Consider the following 22046-nt stretch of genomic DNA (forward strand, 5'->3'; position numbering starts at 1 on the left):
TATATAATTGACTTAATCATTTTTTTTAAATTATCCAATTTGTATCTATGATTATATGACGCATCTATGATGTGATTTGTGGCACTTATAAATTAAAGAAACTTAAAATTGATGAAATATTTCAAATATCAGCTTAACTTTTAACTATTTCATCTTACTTAGTATTAAATAGTACACATCTTGCTTTCTGTGTATGGTTAAATATTCAAACTTCTTCGACAAGAGTCTCAAAAAATTATGAATTTTAAATTTTGACTTATGAGTTATTTGGAATAGATGTATAGGTAATGAAAATAAAAATTTAAAAATAAAAAATTGTATATTGGGTTAATAACTAAGCTCCTGCTGTACTTTTTCAAAGTTTAAAGTGTTGGAGCATTGCCGTGCTGCAGCTCCCTTGTAGTTTCAAGTGAAAATCGAATTTAATTGTTTTTGGAACTAAATAAAATTTTTTATTTTATTTACAAATGTTTATTCTTATTTAAAGATTTCCCATTTTTAGAAATTTTTTTTTTGGAGTACTAAATTTATTTTCTTTTGCACATTTTTCGTTTATTTAAGTCAGATAATTAGAAAATTTTTGAAAGGCTATATAAATATTTGAAAATAATTTCACACAGTATATTTTCCTAAATTTATATTTCTTTAACAATTACTTAGGAAAAAATTATGTTTCAATTCGTCTAAAAATTAGATAAATAGTTTAGTTTTTTTTAAAAAAAAAAAAAACAATTTATTTGCTAAACAAGATTCTCAGTTTTTTTAAACAGTGTCGCTATTTTTTTCACAACAGTTTAATTTTTATTAGATGTAACATATAATATAATTTTTTAACGAGTAGTCTTAGCAGTAAAGAGTTTTTTTGATTAGCATATTACGTTTAAGTCATGTATTATTGTACTAGTGATAAAGATTTTTTCCTTGTGACTAAGATATAAATTGCTAAATAATTTTTACAAATATTTCCTATAATTCAGTTTAGATCTTAACGTTTCTTTAAAAGTTTACATTACTAGTAGGACGGAGCGGAATTCACGCCTAATAGATCGCATTCCTGTATAATACGTTCCGTGTACTTTCTTTTTCCTGCCGAACATCTCCTTAATCCTTCATCGAGTTACATCGATAGATGGCGCCATGAGTACGCAAACGAAGATGCGAAAGAGAAGAGACGAACTCCTCCCAAGATGCAACTGGCGAGCGGCTGTCTATCTTTCTGACGTCACGAGAGCTACTCGCAGTTTACTGAATGGAAGGTCAGCAGCGGGAAGCGCACCGTGATCTGCTCGCTTTTGGAACGCTTTTTAGCGTAAACAGGCGCCCGCCCCTTTCTGGAGTTTGTACCGACACAGCAGCATGCCTAGAAGGAAGCAAGATCGCCCAAAACGCATGAAATGTAAGTGAAAAATTTCAACCCCTCTGCGTTAAAAGTATGCGGCGCGCAAGGCTTAGTTGAGACGCTCGATTGTCAAATCGGGGCTCCCTTTCCCCGTCAATACCTGACAGCTATCCTTCGCCCTTCCGTCAAACATCAAAACCTTAGCTACCGTTTTCGCTCTTTCCCTGCGCACAACACTCGAAACGGGTGGATCGGGGGGACAGATATTTGTTTTGTTTTTATTCTTTTGACTCCCCCATGGAAAGTATCGTCTGAAAAAAAATGTTTTTCGGACAGGGGTGGATGTGGAAACATTTTGTGCAACTCCGAGGGGGACTGAAACATTGTTTAAATAAATAAAAATGGAAGAAAAGTTATGTTGGCTCCCGTTAGCTACGTGTGTGGTCGCTTGTTGGTGTTTATATGCTTGTGTTTTGACGAAAATCGGTAAATATATGATAAATGTTAATAAATGAAATAATAAAAAAAAATATTTGAATTAAAATCTATACTTTTAAAAGTTATTTTACTATTTTTTTCGTATTGTGTGTTGGATTTGAAATGTAAACAAACTGTGATGCTCTATTTTTAATGTTTTTTAATAAATGATTGGGTAATAAAAACTATATATTATTTTAAATATAGTTTTTTAAAAATATATTTATTATTTATAATAAATATATTATTTTAAAAGTATTTTAAACATGAAAAAACAGATAAGTTCTACAACTTTTTTTTGTAAATACTCAAATATTTTAAGTGTAGATATATTAAAAATTCATTAATTAAAAAAAAAAAAAGTGTTTAGAAGACTATTTTAAAAACATCATTCTGTAAACTAAGATTACTTTAATATAATGGAATGCTATTTCTTTAATTTATTTAAAAATTTATGAACATAATAATCATTTTAAATGAATTTTAATCATTTTAAACTGTTTTAAAATATATAGTCAAATGTCGAAATACAATTACAATTGAGGAAAATGTCATACTGTTTGTAAAGATTATTAATTAAAAAAATTTAATTTCAAATTTTGTAAAAATTAAAAATCTATTTCAGAAACTAAATTCTACATTTGCAAAAAATGTGATTGATTAGAGTATCGTTGAAAGTATTTTTAAAAAATTAATATGCAAACATAAAAATAATATGTGCTTTAAACGTAAAGAATGTTAATTTAAACATTGCAATATGCTATAAAAAGTAAATGAAATTACAGCAAGCATGTTTCAGTTAATATCGAAAAAAATTCAAATGATTATAAATGTCATACTAATTAAGTTTCTTAAAGCAAGTTATGATAAATAATCCCTTAAAAAGACGAAAATATCTAAAAAAATACTAATAAATATTAAAATAATTATAATATATAATAATTAGTTCAAAATTAAACTAAATTCACAACTTTAAAATATTTTAGTTAAAAAATATTATTTACTAAGTTACTTATATTGCATTTTTTTAAATAATTATTATCTGTTTTCTTCATTATAAAATCTTGGATTTTTTTAAAAAAAATTCAAAACCATTTTAAAAATTAAAAGCCAACATTTACAATACATTATAAAGTATATTATTCTGATATTTTTAATTATTATCATTATTTCATTATTGTAAAATAAATAAATATTAGAAAAAAAGCTAATATAAAGTTGCCTGTTATTTTAAAAGTGTGTTAAAAAAATCTAAATATCATTAGCTAGAAATTGTCAGGAATTTGCATTTGATTTATTTTAATATAATTTAAATGGTGCTTTAATGCTTAAATTGTGTTCAGTAAGAGCTTATTTGAGCTTGTAATTGAAAGATAAATGTATCCAATTGAAATATTAATTTATCCCAACAGTTTGAAATTCATTTTAAAGCATATTATTATTTTTAAATGTATTATTGTTAAATAAGTAACAGTTAAATATTATGATTAATTTATCTGCAATTCTAAAAAAGTATACTAAAAAAAAAATCGAAAAATAATTATTCTAAAATTTGCTATAATTTTTCTTCTTCTAATTCCATTTAATTGGTGATTTAAAATGACTAAATTGTGTTCAATAAAATTATCTAAGTGTGTCATTAAAAGACTAATTTATCGTTTTGAGCTCCCATTGTTTAATAGATAAATTTATGATCGCCAAACAATTACTTGAAACAAATAGTGAATCAATTTTATTCATCAAAGATTTAAATGGCTTTTTAAGTTTTTTAAAAGATACCTCCTTTTACTTAATATCTAAATCAAGATAGTATTTGTCTGAGATGTTTTTTTTTCTTTCTATTTGCAGAAAATTATTTTCCCGCTAAGAGCTATTTAGTTATGTTTCTTAGGTTAATTATTTGTTTATTTTTCATGTTTTTTAAAAATTATTTTTATGATTTTTATTTTCATACTTATTTTTTATTTTGGTTTTAGCTGTTTAGAATTTTTAAAATTGACCCCATTTTAATTATTAATATTATTATTTAATTTTTTTATCATAGGGATACTTATGCCTTGTTGGGAAAACATTTTAAATAGATAGGAATAAATAAATAAAAGGAAAAATACTCGCTGGTTATTAAAGTGGATATTTAGTTTATGATAATATATAAATAAAAATGTATCTTGATATAAAATTTTATTAATTGAAATATATTTGTTAAATAAATATTTATCTTACATCAAATAATCAGGATAACAATTATCGAGTAATAAGGATAAAAATTTTATATTAACTTTCTTGTAAGTTAACTTTCTTAATTATTGGGAACTGTGCTAAATAATTCTCTAACTACTTTATTTCTAGAAAAAAGTTGAAAATGAAGTAATTAATATGTAATAGCCAATAAACCTATATTTTGCTATAGTAATGATTTATTATCTGAGAGTAATGAATAATTTTCTGAGAGTAATGATTTATTATCTGAGAGTAACGAATAATTTATTATCTGAGAGTAATATGCACTTTAATAACTATTTGTTACAGTAAGCAATAACTATAAATGTTTTCTTTTATAAATTTTAATTTTTGAATCTAGCAATGACTAAATATTTTCATTAGATTTTTTTTAATTTGTTATTAATAATATTTAAAACATTTCTTTGGTTTTTCAGTTAACAAGAGTAATTAAAAAGTACAGTTCGTTTTGATGTATGACTAATGTACATAATTTATTCCTAAAATTGTTTCTTAACAAAATGAAGCAAAAGACTAATATAGGAACGTATATTAATTTTTCTCACTAATTTTAATAGCGCAATAACAAATTCAGATCTCGTTCCAGTTCTTTTCCAATATTTGTTTCATAGCCGTGGTGGCTCAGGGAATAAAGCACTCGCCTCTTAATGAGGTGACCCGGGTTCAAATCATTTCGAATTCCGCACCTGGCTCGCACTGATCACATTGCTGATGTAAAATATCCTCAGTGGTAGACGGATCCTGGGGTTAAGAGTCTGACCGTGGGAATTTTTCGTGGTTTTACTCACCATGTAAATGCAGGTTGGTTCCATCAACAAAGTCCTCCAGGTAGACAAGCTTTTCCCTATACTTGATCCAGGAATTCCCTTGTTTTTTGGATTGGGTTCAAAATTACAAGGCTACGGAGTTGAACATTGGTAGTCGCAAACTTAAAATTTAGGCGACTGTTCAACGATGGGTATAAAATAAAATAAAATTAAAAATATTTGTTTCAATTGTAGCTTTTACAAAATTTTAACTTGCCTACTTAAAGATTATTATGTTGAAATATAAGTCGTTTTTTTCTTCTTTACATTTACAGTTTTTGTATTGTTATTATTATGTCATATCGGTATTATATGCAAAATTTTTTAATACGTATCAAACCAACAATTTTTAGTTAAATATTCTTCAAGATGTGTGTATTTAGCTTTGTTTTTGGCGATCATGCTTGTTACAAATTTTGTTACATTTATAGATTGTAGGAATTCTTTTATTACTGATCTTTCTTGGATTAGTATAACTTAGTAACTGTTTATATACTGCCCACTAAATAATAAAATAAACCAGTAAATTTTTTTACCATCCGTAGAGCTAAAACTCATCATTTCTCGGTAGTCTTAATGGTATAAGTTCGCAATTTGTATGTTGAGGTGATTACTAAAGTTTTCAAAAAATGTCACCAATTTGGTGTCACAGTGCAATTAAATGCCCGTCAGATGTGTGTTAAGAATTACATGTTTGAAATGAATTGAACTTTATGATACAGCTATGTTACGAACATGAAAGTAATAAACACTCGATATAAATTTAATTTTTTTAAAATAAATTAAAGCTTTTGAAATGCTCTTGACTGTTTTAGAAATTATGAACTACAACTGCAAATTCTTCTATTGACATTAAAAATCGAAATATTTATTAAATTAAAATTTATAATTCTTTAATTCTTATTTATTTAACTCTAAAACTTCCATTAAATATGTTTTTGAACAATTGCAAAATGCTATATTTTGCTTTTATAGGGATATAATTTTTAAAAAAAAAAACGTGTTAAATTATGAACTTAGTAAAAATTTCACTAATAATAATAATAATTTAAAATTTAATTATTTTCTTTTTATAATTTATATTTTGGTTTTTTTCTAGTAAGTGGTCAGAAAGATTTTTCTATAGAATTTATGTGAATATGATTATGAAAATATAAGTGAGAAATTCATTTTCAAAGAGGAGAATTAACTTTTTAAAAGTACATTCTACTCTAAAGTGTTTTTTTTTCTTTTTTCCTTTTTCTTTTTTGTATTGATAATTAAAAATATCAAGAGGCGTGAGCATAAAGTAATAATTTTAGAAATATTTTTTTATATATGTGAACATTTAGCTAGTTTTTAAAAATAAAATTAGTTTTTAGAATTATTGTTTTATGAAGAAAAGAAAAAGACACTCATCAAACAATAATAATAATAAGTATAATAATATATTTTATCTTTACAGAACTAGAGTCCCTTATGTTTCTATATTTGTTCTGATCCCTTGATTATTCTTTATTTCATAATATTTATTAATTATTAAAAACATTACTAACTTAATTTAAAAGTTTTACAATCTTTAGTGGACAACTTTCACTTCAAGCAAAATATTTCATAATAGGTTAATGTGAAAGAAAAATTTCAAAACCTAGAAAGTAAATTTAATAAGAATGGTTTTGATATTTTTACGTATTCATTTTTTCAAGATAGTTTGGAAAAAAAATTGAATTTATGCATTTCTTTTTTTAAAATTAAATTTGTGTATTTTCCATTAATATTTTGAAAGTTTTAATTCTCTTTTTAAAATGTGAAATTTTTTTTTTAATTTAGTAAGAAAAGCATACACATTTTTTTTCCTAAATCAAAATTGAAAAATTTTAATTTAAAAAAAGTCAAATTTTCTTATTCTTTTTATGAAATCCTAATCACGGAATAGGGGGTAGTGATTTTACCAAGCAATAAAAATTAATAAAAAAGCTTCTTATTTTCATAAAATGAGTTTGGTTCTTTTAATTTCAATATAATGAATTCAAGACATTTATAAACTATTTAAGACATTTCTTCTTGGTATAAATGTTTGATTTACTTGACAATAAGACTAAATCATGTGATTCAGGAAGTTCATTTGAGATCGAATAGGCCTCCATAGATTTTGCGCACTGATGGAGTCTCATAAATTTATTATGTTTATTTTATGAATAAATACATTTTCCAAGGAGAAATTAAATCATTTTATGTATAAAAGTATTAGTTTTATTTACATTCATTATAAAAGGAGAATTCGCAAAAGAAATTATTTTAAATTTGTAAAACAGTAGTATAAACATATAATTTTAAACATAGCTACTGTGTTCTAGTAGACTACTGGATTTTGCCAGTTTCTCCTACATTTTTAGAAAATTCCCTAAAATTGAGTAAGTTTCCTCAAAATCCCTATTGAAATAGTATTTTTGCACTGACTATTGCTTGCTTGAATATTTAAATACGCATTACTGATACATAATAATGCCAGCTATAGGAATCAGTATAGGAATCAGTTTAAAACTATTTTTGTTCTAAAATGTTCAATTTTTTTTTTGTAATTTTTTTATTTTGATAACCATAAAAATCCCCGAATTTCCCAACGTGTTAAATATTTAGTACATTATGCAACAATTATCATAAAATTTGTATTATTTCGAGAAATCTACTGGATTTTTTCGTATTCAACGTTGGCAGCAATGGTATAAATAAAAAAAAACGTTAAGGACATTTTTGAACTTTTATTGTATACCAGATTTATACTTTTTAAGAAACTTTAAAACTAATTTTTTTTATAGTTGTTTAATTAAATAAAAAAAATTTAATCTGTACAAAATGCAGTGAAATAGAATTCATGTTAATAAAACCTTGATATATTTTATTGTTAAAATGAAAAACTTCGTTATTTCAATGAATAACAAAAATAACATCACGTTCGTATATTGCACTTTAAAAAAATAATATAAATAAAATGTAATAAATCTACTAATAAAATCTTTTAATTAATCAGTCTTACTAGTAGAATCATACTAGTAAGACAGTAGAATAATCTAGTAGAATCTGTAGAATTAATAAAATCTAGTGGAATCTGTAGAACTGTCTAGTTCTAGTACTGATTAATAAAATCTGGTATATTCCTAGTAGATAAATATGTTATAAAAACGTTGCTCTCTCTCTCTCTCTCTCTCTTTTTTTTTTTTTTTTTTTTTTTTTTTTTTTTTTTTTTTTTTTTTGGTTGTTATCTATAAAATGATATAATGAATAAAATTTTCAAAATATATTACCAAAATAAGTTGCGCATTTAAATGCACTCTAGTTTGTATGATATTATTGAAACTTCGAAAAAATAAAGAATACGTGAATTCAATGAAAAGTCTGTCAAACTTAGTGTTGAAGTTCTATTTTTTCAAAAATAAATAAATAAAAATAAAATTGTACCAGCAGAAAAGTTTTAATTTGTTTCTCCAATCAGTTGTAGGCTGTGATAGCCATGTTGGTAGGACGCTGGGCTCATGTTCATGAGTTCGAATCCCGCCGGCCGAAGAATTAGAATAATAATTAAATAGTGATCAGTATACGTTAAATTTGTTTGGGTCAGTAAATCCTCCAAGTTCCCATAACAAATTAATACCTCTGGGGCACCACGATGGCAAATTTCTTTCAATACTTGATCCAGAAGTTTTTTTGTCTTCTGGATTGGGTTCAAAATTACAAGGCTACAGAGTTGAGCATTAATAGTCGTCAACTCAAAATTGGATCGGCAGTTCAACGACGGTTATAAAATAAAATACCCCTTGGGGTATTGAATATGAAATTGATCGTTTTCTGATTCAGATCGAAATTACAATCTGTGGATGAACGAATGAAGTATGAATGGGTCCTTCCTGTAAAACGGGCTGTGACGTGTGTGTGTGACTGAAGAAATATTCTTGACCATAGATGACGCCACTGGAAAACATGAAACGCACCTTTGCCTTAAAAATCGCTTGGATTCCCATAACAGGCTTGCTAGTATTGGCAAGTGTCATTAGTAACAACAACAACATAAATCAGTTGTACTTTAAATACCTAAGTTTCAAGATTACCTTTCGATTATAAAATTTGATTATTACTTTTATATTAAAACGTTAATATTAGTTTAAAATAATAAGAATCTCTTGAATTCATTATACTAGAATTTAATGAAATGTTCAATGAGTACAATAGTGAAATTCAACTTTCTTTAAATAATTATACCAGTTGTAACATCGTGAAATTCTATATGATTTTAAAACTTTTTTTTAAATCAGTCAGCTTGATTGAAAAATCCTTGTTTATTACTTTGAGTACGCCTTTCTTGTAAAGTTGTTATTTTACTATTGTTTTTGTTTTTAATTACAAACATCTTCTCTGCGAACTTAGAACTTCAAAATCCACTTCTTTTTTATTTATTTTTTATTTAACTTTTAAATTGTTATATTTAACCCTTTAATAAACATTTTATCTTTTACATTTAATCCTTCAATTTTTTAAGAACCGAGTTGTGAGTTTTCCTATTTTGACTGCCAAAACTGAGTTATTTCATCTAAAAAATTTAAGACCAAGGGTTTTGTTCTTTACAGCTGTTGAATTTCAATTTTTTAGGTTAAATAAACGTAATCATATAACGTTTTAAGACGCATGAATTTTTCAAATGAATTCAATTACATGTCAATTTTAATGCGGAACATTAGGTTTTTCTTCAATTTTAAATTCAGCTTCTATTGTTTTCGGTTATCTAATTAGATTATATTTTAGAATGAATTAAACTTTTTTGTACTATCTGTTTAAAGTATCTTTAAAAAGTTGTTTATTTTAATAATGTTATTGAAATTTCCAATTCATTGATCTATGTGCAAAACATTCATGATTTCATAAACTAATGATGTAAAATGTTTTCTTTTTCATGTATTTTTCTATTCGATCAATCATTTGTTAGGAATAAATTGTACAAGATAAAAACGAACTCTGTAGTTAAAAGAAAATAACGACTTCCAGTCAGATGAAGCGTAGAAACAATGGAATAACTTACCTTTTTTCGAATGCTTTCTTTTGAAAATTTTTTAACCAAAGAAAACTTACTCATCTAGATTTTACTGTGTGTGGATTTTAGATTTCTCTTTTATCCGTATGTTATAGACGGATGAATGTTTTGAAATAATATAAACATACTGAGAGAGTTTTAAGTATCAAAAACAAATACTATATTTTTGAAAATATTGAATGTGGCCATTTTGTATTTGTTTCTTCTTCATTTCTGATCATTTTCCATATTAAATCTTTTAAAATATTTCTTTTACTTGGATGCTTTCAAAGAGTTGAAACCCCTAAACAGAACTTTTTTTTTCAGTTCTTTTCGTTAAATTTACGATTTTAAAACTATTGCTTTTTGAGTTTGGGAACCTCAAACGATAAATTTCTGAGAATACATAATTTTAACTGTGGCTATCGGTTTCTAAAACCTGTCAATCGTTATTTATTTATTTTATTTTTAAGATAAAATTTATTTGTATTATTAAAAATTGTTTGGTGTGAATTTAGGAAAAATTAATCCATTGTTCGTTCTTTTGTTTTAATTTTCAAATTTTTTTAAGGAAAAAAAAAAGAAAGTTAAGGGTAAACGTGGTATAATATAGCGGTTTACTCTAACCATTTCATGTTAATTATTATTAACATTTAACTGTTAACCATTTAATCATTTGATGAGTGTATAAATCACCAGTGACGAATACTCGATTTCATTGCAATAATAATATTCTAAACATAATTATAATATTCATAATTTTTTTTTACATATTTTTAATACATGACTGACTAATTTCGTTGTAAATAAAAACGTTTACATTTCTGTACATATTCGTCAAATATCTCAAAACAACAATTTTTTCAACAAAACATTCCTAAGGATTTAAACGAATTGTGGTTTTTTTGTCGATGACCTGTTATTCAAGAACATTTCCAACACTCACAACACGTTCTATTCTAAACGTTCTATAGCATTTGATTTATGTAAGATGGGGGCCGGTACAATACATATGTCCGTGGCCCGCACTTTTGTACCAGAGAAGAAATTTATGTCTTCCGGTGGACATAAGTATAGGTAGGTGTCATGGGAAAAAACTTGGGCGAGATTTTGGCAAGGTAAAGGTGGATATCTATGCCATGTCATAACGTGTCAGTTACTGATCAGAGGAGTTAAACTGACGGCAGATTTGGTTTCTTTTCTTGCCACAGATTTATAGCGATCGGAAGTCACACAATATTCCTAAAGTATGGAGAGGAAAAAAAAGAAGGATGTTTAATCGGGATGGGCCAGTCGAAAAATGTGAAACGTTCTCGATGATGCGTGAGGGATTGTTACCTGGTACATCAGCTAAGGGTCAAAGATATTTTTTCCACCTATTGTATCGAATTTGCAACCAAGATTTATGCGTTTGTTGTCTGAGAAGAATTCTCGAGTAAATCTTGGATTAGATATTTTCCATCCTCGTAAACAAGGCACGAGTTTTAAGACACCTTTACGGAAGATTTTTACCTTCAAATTTTGGCTCAACTAATAATTAATTCTCTGAATTCTTTATTTTCTGAATTCAATATGTAAATAAAAATTCTGCATGACTCTTAATTAACATTCTTGATCCAAAAGACACTTTTTTCTACTGTTTTTCCATCTAATATTTCGCATTTTCCTGTAATTATATCAAACAAAAATATTGACAAGGGAAATAGAGACGGCAATTGAGGGACATGGTTTGCAAGAAGAACAAGTGAAATCCAGGTTCAAAATTTGTTGGAATGAGCCAAATGAAGCAGCAACAAAGAAAAGACGATAGGTTTATTTAATTTTTCTTCAAACCACACAGGAGACAATTGTTTCCCACCTTTTAAACAGTTTTTGCTCTAATCAAAGTAGCTATATTTTTGATAGTGAAGATCAAATTTTTTAAAAAAATTATTTGCTGTAAAAATATTTTATTCCTTTAAAAAGATAGTCACAGAAAACGACATAAATTCAAGAGATCCATTTAGCAAACCTCTTGATGGTGGAAAAAAAAACCTTTTATGTGTTATTAAAAAAAAAATTTTTTTTAGTGTTTTTGCACTAAACAATTTAGCATATTAATACTGAAGATACTTTGTGAATAGCTTTGTGGTAGAGGGTTAAATGCTTAGTGGAAGAAGGTAACAAGTGGCATTCCGAAATAGTGCCGCAAAATATTGAGTTTTGAAACTCGTTATGGTCAAGTGTTTTCAAAGAACTTCATTTTTTTCTTCTTATGAACCTATTAGTAAGAGAGTTTTTAATAAGAAAACTTATTTCTATAACTGCTTCCATCTGTTTTTAATTTTTTTTTTTAAAGCTGAGGTTCCTCATTTCATTAAAATGTCACTTAGAACCTTCGTCCACTAAGTTCTTCATTTAGTAACATGTAATGGATAATGCTATATAACTGATACTAGCTAAAAATGGAGCTACGACTTTTTGCAATAAATCTTTCAATTTTTACTAAAAATAAAAGATGACTAAAACCAAGCTCTTTTTTTTCTTTCTTTAAAAAATAACCTTTTAGTTTTTAAACAAATCTGTTCCAACCATGAAATACAAAGCTTACATGTAAAAAAATTAAATCAAATTAAAAAATCAAATTATGTTAATTATAAAAACAATAAAACGAACCGTTTTTGTATCAAAACTAACTAACTTGATTTCGAAAGAATTTTCAGTTTAACGCAAATTGTTTTTTGAACCTTCTTTTATTGAGATCTTCTAATATTAATAATACAACTGATAACGTTACTTAATTGCAAACAGTCAAAAATCAGGCTACACTCGCGTGCGAAAGTTCTTGGTCTAACTCAATATAATGAATTATTGATTCGAAATGTAGTAAAATAATGAATAATTCTATTTCTTAACTTGCTTAGTATGCTTAGCAATCAGGAAAAGAAAATCAGTGCTTTGAAGGTAATTTTAAATTAAATACAATTTTTATATTAGTCAGGTATTAAATTAATAGTTTTTTTTATGTGTTTAGAATTTTCGTACATGAAGTAAGAATATTTAGTTAAAGTATATTTTTCAGCAAAAAACCATACACTGTAAAAAATTTATGATAAAATTACGGAAATAAAGTACTGGAAAAATTGAGTGCAGCATCCGTAAAATCCATTTTACCGTCAAATTAATTTTTATCGTAAAATTTTATACCGTAATTTTGCATTAATATTCACTTAATAGTAATGATTCAGTGATTTTACAGAAATATTACTGTAGAAATAACGATATATATCAGATTATTAGTTCTCTAAAATTTTACGGTTAAAAGTTTTGGTCGGTACTTTTTACCGTAATTTGATACAAAATTTTTTGAAATGCATAGGTTCTGCACATTAATTGACAGAGTCCTAATTGCGATTTTCAGTGTACACTATTTATTTAATATTGACGTTTGTTTTTGTAGAATTTATTCTTACATGACTCAAAATCTTAAGGAAAAAAAATGGAATATTTCTTTGAGCTGAATACAAAGACACAAATGTTATTAGAGTTATATTTTCGATTGAATAGAAATAACATTTAAAATCTCGAAATCAAGTGAAACACATATATTGGCTAGATTAAGAACAATGAAAACAAACGATAGTTAAACAAAACTCTTTTTTTTAAATTGACCTTTTTGATTAATCAGATATATCCGAAAAATAGCTCAAAGTAAATAACTATGCATGTAATTACTATCAGCTAAATTTTGTATCATTTTCATTTCATTTTTCTTGATTTTTTTTCCTGCTTTATCCATAATTTTTAGCATATTATTCTATATATCTAAAGTATAGTATAAATAGTAAAGTAAATAAGTAAAGTATAAATAGCAGTGTCTAAAATAAGTAACTTAAATGAATGGTCCAAAAAGACTTGCCAAAGAACTTACTCTCTCAATCCGTGCGTATTTGGTCAGCAGATTTTAGGTACTTTAATTTGTAAGAAAACTACTTATTTACTTAAATTTATAGCGAGAATAAGTTAGTAAAAATAAGCTTTCTTAAAATACAAAATCCCATTTGGTTTCATTTTCAACTAATTATTTCAATTATTACTAGTAACTAGTAATTTTATTTTTATCTTTTTTTTAAATTATTAATTCATTATTATTATTTTTTTTTTGAGTTTTATTGAAGAATTTTTTGAGTAAATTACAAAAAAAAAATGTATACTTAAAGTTAATTACCACGTTTATATCAACTTGCCTTCGTGTATGTCTGTTCGGGTGGAATTTTGTAATCGATTTTAAACTGACTTCCCGACTAGCTACAGACTTCAAATTTGGCACATAGTTCAGAATTGGATGACAATGTATGAAAATGAAGATAAAAAAAGACATACAAAGTAAAATAAAATTAAAATTAAAGAAAAATTAATATTTTCGCCATTGTCTTTTGCTGTCGATTCGATTATTTCAAATTAATGTCACATGTCAGTTGAAAAGTTTTGTGTACAGTGAGTGAAAAAACTGAGATTTTGGAAGTGAGTACAAAGAAAATAGAAAAAAAAATCAAAATAAAAACAACATTTTTAAAAACCACGTTTTTGTAGTGGAGAATAATAATTAAAAAACAAAAATTTGAAAAACGAAAAACTTGGGGCGCATGAAATGCATAACAGTACATATACACATACATATACACATGCATATACACATTTTCTTACTTATACACATGCACACATACACATATTCTCATGAGCACACATACTGTTACTGTTATGTATTTCATGCGGCCCACATTTTTCGTTTTTCAATTTTTTGTTTTTTAATTATTATTCTTCTCTACAAAAACGTAGTTTTTAAAAATATTATTATTATTATTATTATTATTATTATTTTAAATTTTGTTATTTAAGAATTAATGGTAATGCTAGTTTTTAATCATGTTCATTTTTTATTTCCTGGTTTGATTCTATCATTTTTTTAACTGCTGCTAATTTTCTTTTTAGCAATTTTACTAGTTAATTTTTTTTTATCTATACTCCTGTTGAATTTTTAAACTCTCATCAATGTCTTCACCCGCCCGTACGTAACGTACCGTCTACCATACGTAACGTAAACCGTGCTGTTGTTACGTTACGCATCCGCAACGTTATTTACTTTAATTTATTGTTATATTACGCATCCGCTACGTTATTTACTTTTATTTATATACATTTGGACTTTAAAGTTTGTTTCAAAGAACTTGAATGTTAGGATGTAATTTTATTGCTCCCAAATAGCTCTGATCGTACTTTCCTTTTTCAAAATAAAAGTAAGACATATAAAATAATTTTAAAAAATCGATAAACCCCGAGTTTTACTCTGATGTTATTTCTAGCTCCAGAGTTCTTGTCGATTTGGAAAGTACAAATTGTCCGGTAGTTTGAATCCGGCAATACTCACTTCCCTTATTCGAACTCAATTTTCCCCACCCCTCCGAAGAAAAAGTGTTGAAACTGAGAATGGATCGTTTTGTTTCTTTTCGTAAACTTTGTAGATAAACTTGTCAAAAATAGTCTAATAAAATTGTTTCAGTGGTTTCAGTTAAAGAAGTTATTTTCATTCAAATTTTTTATTTTTGGTAAAACTTAATTCTTAAATGATTTTTTTTTTTTCTATGAGAAACTATTTTTTAAATCATTTCGATGATTATATTATTTTCACTTAGTTGTTTTTACTGATTTTATCAAAATAAAGCTTTCATTTTGTTTCTGAAAATTTACATAAATATTTTTATTATGCCCCATATCTTTTTGCTTACATATTTTTTACACGCCAATAATCATAAAATTAAAACAGTTTTAAATTCAGCTTTTATCTTAATTGATATTTTAAGATTCTTAGCATAAGAGTCATTTGTGTCTTCGTAAATCTAAAATAAATATAATTATATTTTACATTGTGTTCAATCTGCTTTTGGCTTAATTTTACATTCGGACAATAATAAAAATAAAAAGTTTTGCATCCTTAGTAAAAGTTTTGTAACATAATCTTTTTTAACGTGTGAATACCTTTTCAAAATATTGTTCATAGCTTAATTTACGTTGTACTTGTAATAGTTTTAATTGGTATTTCTATAAACTTCCGTCAATAATTTATTGTTTAGCACATTTTAATAAATTATTATGAGCAATAATTGATATTGCTGATTAGAATACTGCTAGTATCAATTATTAATGGTAGTTTAATTAAATTTCAATAGCTAGCTTTTCCTTCTCTTTTTCTCTATCGTTTGATATTTTTTTTTATACTAATATGCATTTGTATAAAATATGATGAATGAATTTTTGATTGGAAGAATTGGATTATTTTCTAATTGTCAAATTTGATGTTTTGTTTTTCGTAAATAATTGTTTTTTTTACTTAAAACTTGCAGTACATACATTATTTGCGATATATTTTTTGAAAAACTGAGTAATGAAATAAATATATATATTTTTTTTAAAAAAATATTGGAAAAAAAAAGTTGGAACAAGCTTGAATTTAGTAAAATAGGAAAAATGTAATTCATTTCTGCCATTTTTTATTTATTGAAATAGTTTATCATATTCACATTTACTACTTCATCAAAATTAATTCATTTTCCAGATCTTTCATGTTTTTTTTTTTTTTTTCAAAAAAGTTGGGGAAACTGTTGTGATTACTTATTATACTATCCAATGCAGCCATTTGATTTGATATAACCAGATTTATATCGGTCATACGAACAATATTTATGATTTCCTTACTTTTTTTTTATGAAGAATAATTTATTTTGTTATTTCTTTAGAGTTATTAAAAATCTTCCTCATTTACTAACCTCAAATTTTAACAATAATCCAGTGTGCTTTATCCATCCTCTTAATATTTCTTTTCTTCAAACATTTATTTCATTGTTTGGTTGATGCAAAAAAAGAAAGCTACTTGTTGTCCGTCAAATAATTAATTCAATCACCAATGATTGTAGAGCAGTCTTTTAATGATGCAATGTCGTAATTGTACAAACGTGATTTTATACAATGTTTGATGCAAATTACAAAGCACACCGCTTGTCTGACCAACGAGAAAAAGGCTTAAAATCCTTTTCGAGCTGTTGACCTTTCTAATTAAACGCCTTTTTGTTATTAATCACCATTCATGTTCATCACCAATTACAAGCAAATATTCGACCTAAAACCCTGACTCAAATAAAAGGTGCCTTTTGAAAACAGATAAAACGAACCAGAACAAAAAAAACGCTTTTAATTTTTCATCATTTCTGTACTGATGATTCGAATTTACGGTGGATATTCGCCGCCTTTCTGTATGTTATTGATGCAATAAACGTGATGCTAGTTGTTGGAGGAGAAGGGGTTGTATTGTTTGGATGCGACCATCAAGCGCATCTTTCTTTCATTATATTGGGAAACAACTCGGCGCCTTTTCAAAAAATTACTCACAATAAAACGGCAACGGGTTAACAAACTTAAAAAAAGATCACGTGACTTTGGTCACGTAACTTTTATTCCCTCTCCTTAACTCCCACGGAATTGGGAAGTATTATTGTACAGCTGTCATCGAGAACATGTAATAAATGTGCTGTTACAATAGCAAGCATGTTTCTTCAATAAATCATTAGAAACTCTAAACTAAGAAGGCTTATTAGAGGATATGAGAAGGTTTGTGAGAGGTTTCATACTTGGAAAAGTGAAAACTGAGGTTTTCGAAGCACCCCAAGTGATAATGGACGTTCCAAATAGATTTTAGCTACATTGTACTGAACGTTACTACTCAATCCAACGCTTAAAAACGATTTTGGGTGCATTACTGTATAAATAATCGTTAAATTAGCCCTTTCAAGTTGCAATTACGTTTGTAAGTTAATAAAAATTAAAAAATAAGTAATTCCATTCAGCGCTAAAGCTGCAAAAATGTAGTGCTTAGGTAAGCGTAAAATGAAACAATGAAAAAAATTTATTTAATAATGTATATTTTGCTTTTTTTTGGAAAAAGGAGTTGGATATTTTGCTTTGGTTATTTTAAGTTTGCACTGAGAAAAAAAGTATGGTAAAAAATATCAGTATATGGTAAAATTTACCATATTTCTGGCTCTATGGGAACGTCAAAAGGATCTAATTTTTCTCGAAGTGCTTTGGTAAAACTAATAATAAAATATACTTTTATAATCTGTGATAAAATTTGGTAATTGTGGTAAAATTTGGTAATTGTATCGTACAGTTATCTTAGAGCATGGTATAGAAACTGGATTAAGCATTGAGACAAACTAGCCTTCGGGTAGGGTTTTTTGATGGAACAAACCCACATTTGCTTTACATAGAGAGGGAAACCACGAAAACATCTCATGGTTAGCCCGAAGGCAAGGTGATTCTAACCAATGATCTGTCTACCACTGAGGATATTTTACGTCAGCACTGTGGTTGGTGCGAGTCGAGTACGGAATTCGTTTCAACCAGCCATCTCTGGGAATCAAACCCGGGTCATCTCATTGGGAGGTAAGCGCTCTATCAACTGAGCCACCGCGACTCTAGTAGTCAATACGTGAAACTAATGTATCCAACGATTGGAAGAAATTAAAACCATAATGTATTTTAAATTTTCGAGGAAGGAATTTTTTTTTATTCGTTGGCATATTTAAAGAATAAAAAATGGAAAAGAAGAACACTACTAGAAATTGTATACTACGGTATTAAATAAATTTTAATCACACAGTATTGTTTTAAAGAGAAAATAACTTTAAAATCACGTTTAACATTTGATATTTAAAGTTTTTATTTTGACAACATTTTTAAAGCAAAAATATTGAAAATGATGAAAAAAAAAATTTTTAATTATGTTTTAAATATTTTTTGCTATATCCTATGCAAAATAAGCTTTATTTTTGTAATAATAATGTCTCTAAATCTTTTTCAATTAATGTTATAAGTTTTCTAGAATTGTCAAGTTTGCAGATTGCAGATTTAGATTCTTTGCTTTGAAGTTTGCATAAAATTTGTAAACTAGTCTATAGAGGCTTTTTCCACTCCGATTTTAGTTGCTAAGAGTAAAATCACATTTACATATTTTTTGTTATATCTTAGACTTAATAAACTTTATTTTTGTAACAAAAAGCCTTCTAAAATTTTTCAATTAATGTTATAAATCTTCAAAAATCGTTAAAAAAGTTAATTTTACTATTTTCGCGACTAAATTACTCAATACAAAGGAAGGGAGCTCAAAAAGTTAGCAGAGCCGGATTTTTTACCCTAAATCTTTTTAAAATCAGGTAATAAATTAGAGTTTACTAAAATTAACAAATCTTTTACAGTTTGCTATAATTAACAAAGAAACCTATTGAGTTTACTAAAAGTTACTAATTAACCTACATCGCTGAAATTAACAACCTCTCAGATTCAGTTTGTTGTATTTAACAAAAGTATCTTATTGAATTTACTAAAATTAACAAATTAACCCTTTTAGTTTTCTTAAGTAAACTTATCATATACATATACTCTGCATAATGAAAATTATAAATATCAAGGAATATAATTTTTAGCTCAAGAAGGTTTAAAAGTTTTTCGTATTATTGCTTAAGTCGGCATAAATTAATACTTAAAGACAAAATTGTACTCAGGAAATTGATGAAATTTGAAAAAAAAAGGATAATTGAAAAAAAAATTGAAAAAAAAAAGGAAAATTGAAAAAAGACTTGAAAAAAAAAACCAGGAAAATTGAAAAAATATTTAATGAAATATTTTGAATAATTGAACAAACTCCTTTCTTCAAACGGATTTTATTTTTTCGTTTCAATTTAGTACTTGTATATATTTGTTTCGTATAATTTCTTTCACTGTACTTTTCAATGAAATTTTGTATACATTTATACTAGTTTGGTACATTTTCTAATTAAATTAATTAGGAATTTAAATAATTTTTTACAAAATGAAAATAATAAAGTCTGTTGATTCAGCAAAGAAATTTGTTTAACAAATAAAACAGTTTGCTATAATCATCTAAATAGCCTATTGAGTTTACTAAAATTAAAAAATTAACTCTTGGAGTTTTCTAAAAAATTTTCATTCTATCCTAATTTTTTTTTTCCGTCTGAAAGAAATTTTATTGACGTTAAATATTTGGTTATAGGTGATTGGAAAATGGTGATGTTTTGAAAGTTATCATTTATTTTTTGTTTTTGACAAACCCTTCAATTTCTTTCTTTTAAATTTTTTCCCTTTCTACCTTGCTGATTCAGTTTGAGTTTTCATTGTCAAAAATGTATTTCATTGTACATATAACTTCCAAAAGGTTAAGTATATATACCAACAAGGAGAAGTGAATCGAGCATTCCAAACAATGCCATTTAGTTCTGAGGAAAGCAAAACCATGACCAAAAACATTCAGTGAACCTTAAGCGAAGTTTAAAACAAGTTAGGCTGATGCAAATGATTAACGGTGCGCTGCTATATATGTCCATCCAACTTTTTTTTCTTCTTCTTCTTTTTTTTCTTACTGATATGGCTTAAATAGTATTTATATAGGACTTCAGCAGAAAAATCTTTTCAAACATAATAATGCAAGTAACGACCTCTGAGTGTCATCAAGAAAAGCAGTGGAGCTTGATAGTTTGAATTTTAAAGTTCAAAAATTCCGGAAAAATAAACAAAATTTCTAAAATGAAAAAAAAAAACGTTAATACTTTTATTCGTTTTTTTTTTAAAAAGGGATATCTTTTTATCGTCTCAAAAAAAATTGTCTTTGAATAATAGTTTTTACTATTGCCATTTATCGTGACATGAACTGAATCTGTTTGAATTTTTTTCCCTTCATTTGGAAGAATTGTAAAACTGTATAAAATTTAAGAATGCGTTCATCTTTACTCTAAGGATAACTATCCAATGTAAAATAGCCATATAAAATTAATATATTGGTGTTTCTCAAACGGTGAAATCAAAATAGCAACTGCAGCTAATTTTAAATTCTGTTGATGCTATCAGCGTTGCGATAGTTACAGTCCTGTATTTCACAAGTAGGAAAATGGTATTTTGTTGCAAAAATATTTCATGAAAACATGCGAAAGTGCTTCAAAATATTTAAAGTAATATAAATACGCTTAGAGTACTTACTTTAATTTATTCTCTGTTTAAATAATAGCTGATTGGATAATCATGCTCGTTGCAAACTGCCGTTGTCACTTTCAATGCATCTACAAGGCTCATAGCAATAAGCCTAGCAAACGACGATCAGCAGTTTGCAAGGTGCCGGATTTTGCAATTAGTCAATAACGCTTCCATCGTTGCATTTGGGCATGCATCAAAACACAATTTTTTTTTCCTTCTAAAAACTTTACACTGATTTGTGCTGCAATTTGTTAAACATATAGATTATATTAAGTAATCATTTTATTTATAAACTTGTAGACTCTATTTTTTTTAAAAATAATTTTGCTATTTTATATTGGTTCTGTTAAAGTCATAAATGTCCGAAATTGGTCTTTTTGGTTAGAAAATTATTTATCTTATAATAATTTTTAGAAAACTATTAAAATGAATTATATTAATTCCTGAAACAAGACAAATTTACCCCCTAAAAGTTTTACATCGAATTAAATTTTAACTCAAACGATCTCAAAGCCTTAGTTAGGATCTGTGTTATGCTCCCTTTTTTAAGAACCACCCTTTTAGAATTTTTAGCAGAACTTTTCATCGCATATCTGTACCCATTTGCATTTCTGGGTTAGATTATATACAGGGTTCGATAAATGCATTCAAAATAGGAGCGAAAAAAAAAATTTTTTTTTTGACACATCGTGATCTTCTTTACGTGAAGATCTTTCCTTTATTCGGTGTATCTCAAGTTTTTGGCTCAATCCTTCTGGAGAACAATCCCTTCTAGGGATGCTGAAGAGAAATCCTTCTACCATCTGCATCATTTCTATCAATCAGCCAGGGATGGTGTGACTGTCAGTCATGTGTCATGGTCTCTTTTGTACACCAGTCTGTAATCTATCCCTCTGGCACCATCCATCACACCCAAAGGCTATTATACAAATCACACTTGCTCTGTTGCCCTGCCCCTATATATACTATATGTGGATAGATCTTTCCTATATATCCCTCCATCATGTTATGCTCCGCGTATGTTTGGATAAATAAAGGTGGAGAGGCTNTTAGTCAACGCTTTTGT

General features: G+C 26.8%; 1 protein-coding gene across 1 annotated transcript in view; it reads left to right on the top strand.

Annotated features, from left to right (window-relative positions):
• Positions 1 to 1206: 1206 nt before the first annotated feature.
• The window catches only part of LOC107441771 (protein tiptop), a 390616-nt gene continuing 369776 nt past the window's right edge, over positions 1207 to 22046 (top strand). Inside the window, exon 1 of the mRNA XM_016055156.3 lies at positions 1207 to 1396. Within this exon, the coding sequence (XP_015910642.1) occupies positions 1357 to 1396 (40 nt within the window). The 5' untranslated portion in view covers positions 1207 to 1356. The remainder of the gene's footprint in view (positions 1397 to 22046) is intronic.

The sequence above is a fragment of the Parasteatoda tepidariorum genome, chromosome 4 (assembly GCF_043381705.1).
Source record: "Parasteatoda tepidariorum isolate YZ-2023 chromosome 4, CAS_Ptep_4.0, whole genome shotgun sequence".
Lineage (NCBI taxonomy): Eukaryota > Metazoa > Arthropoda > Arachnida > Araneae > Theridiidae > Parasteatoda > Parasteatoda tepidariorum.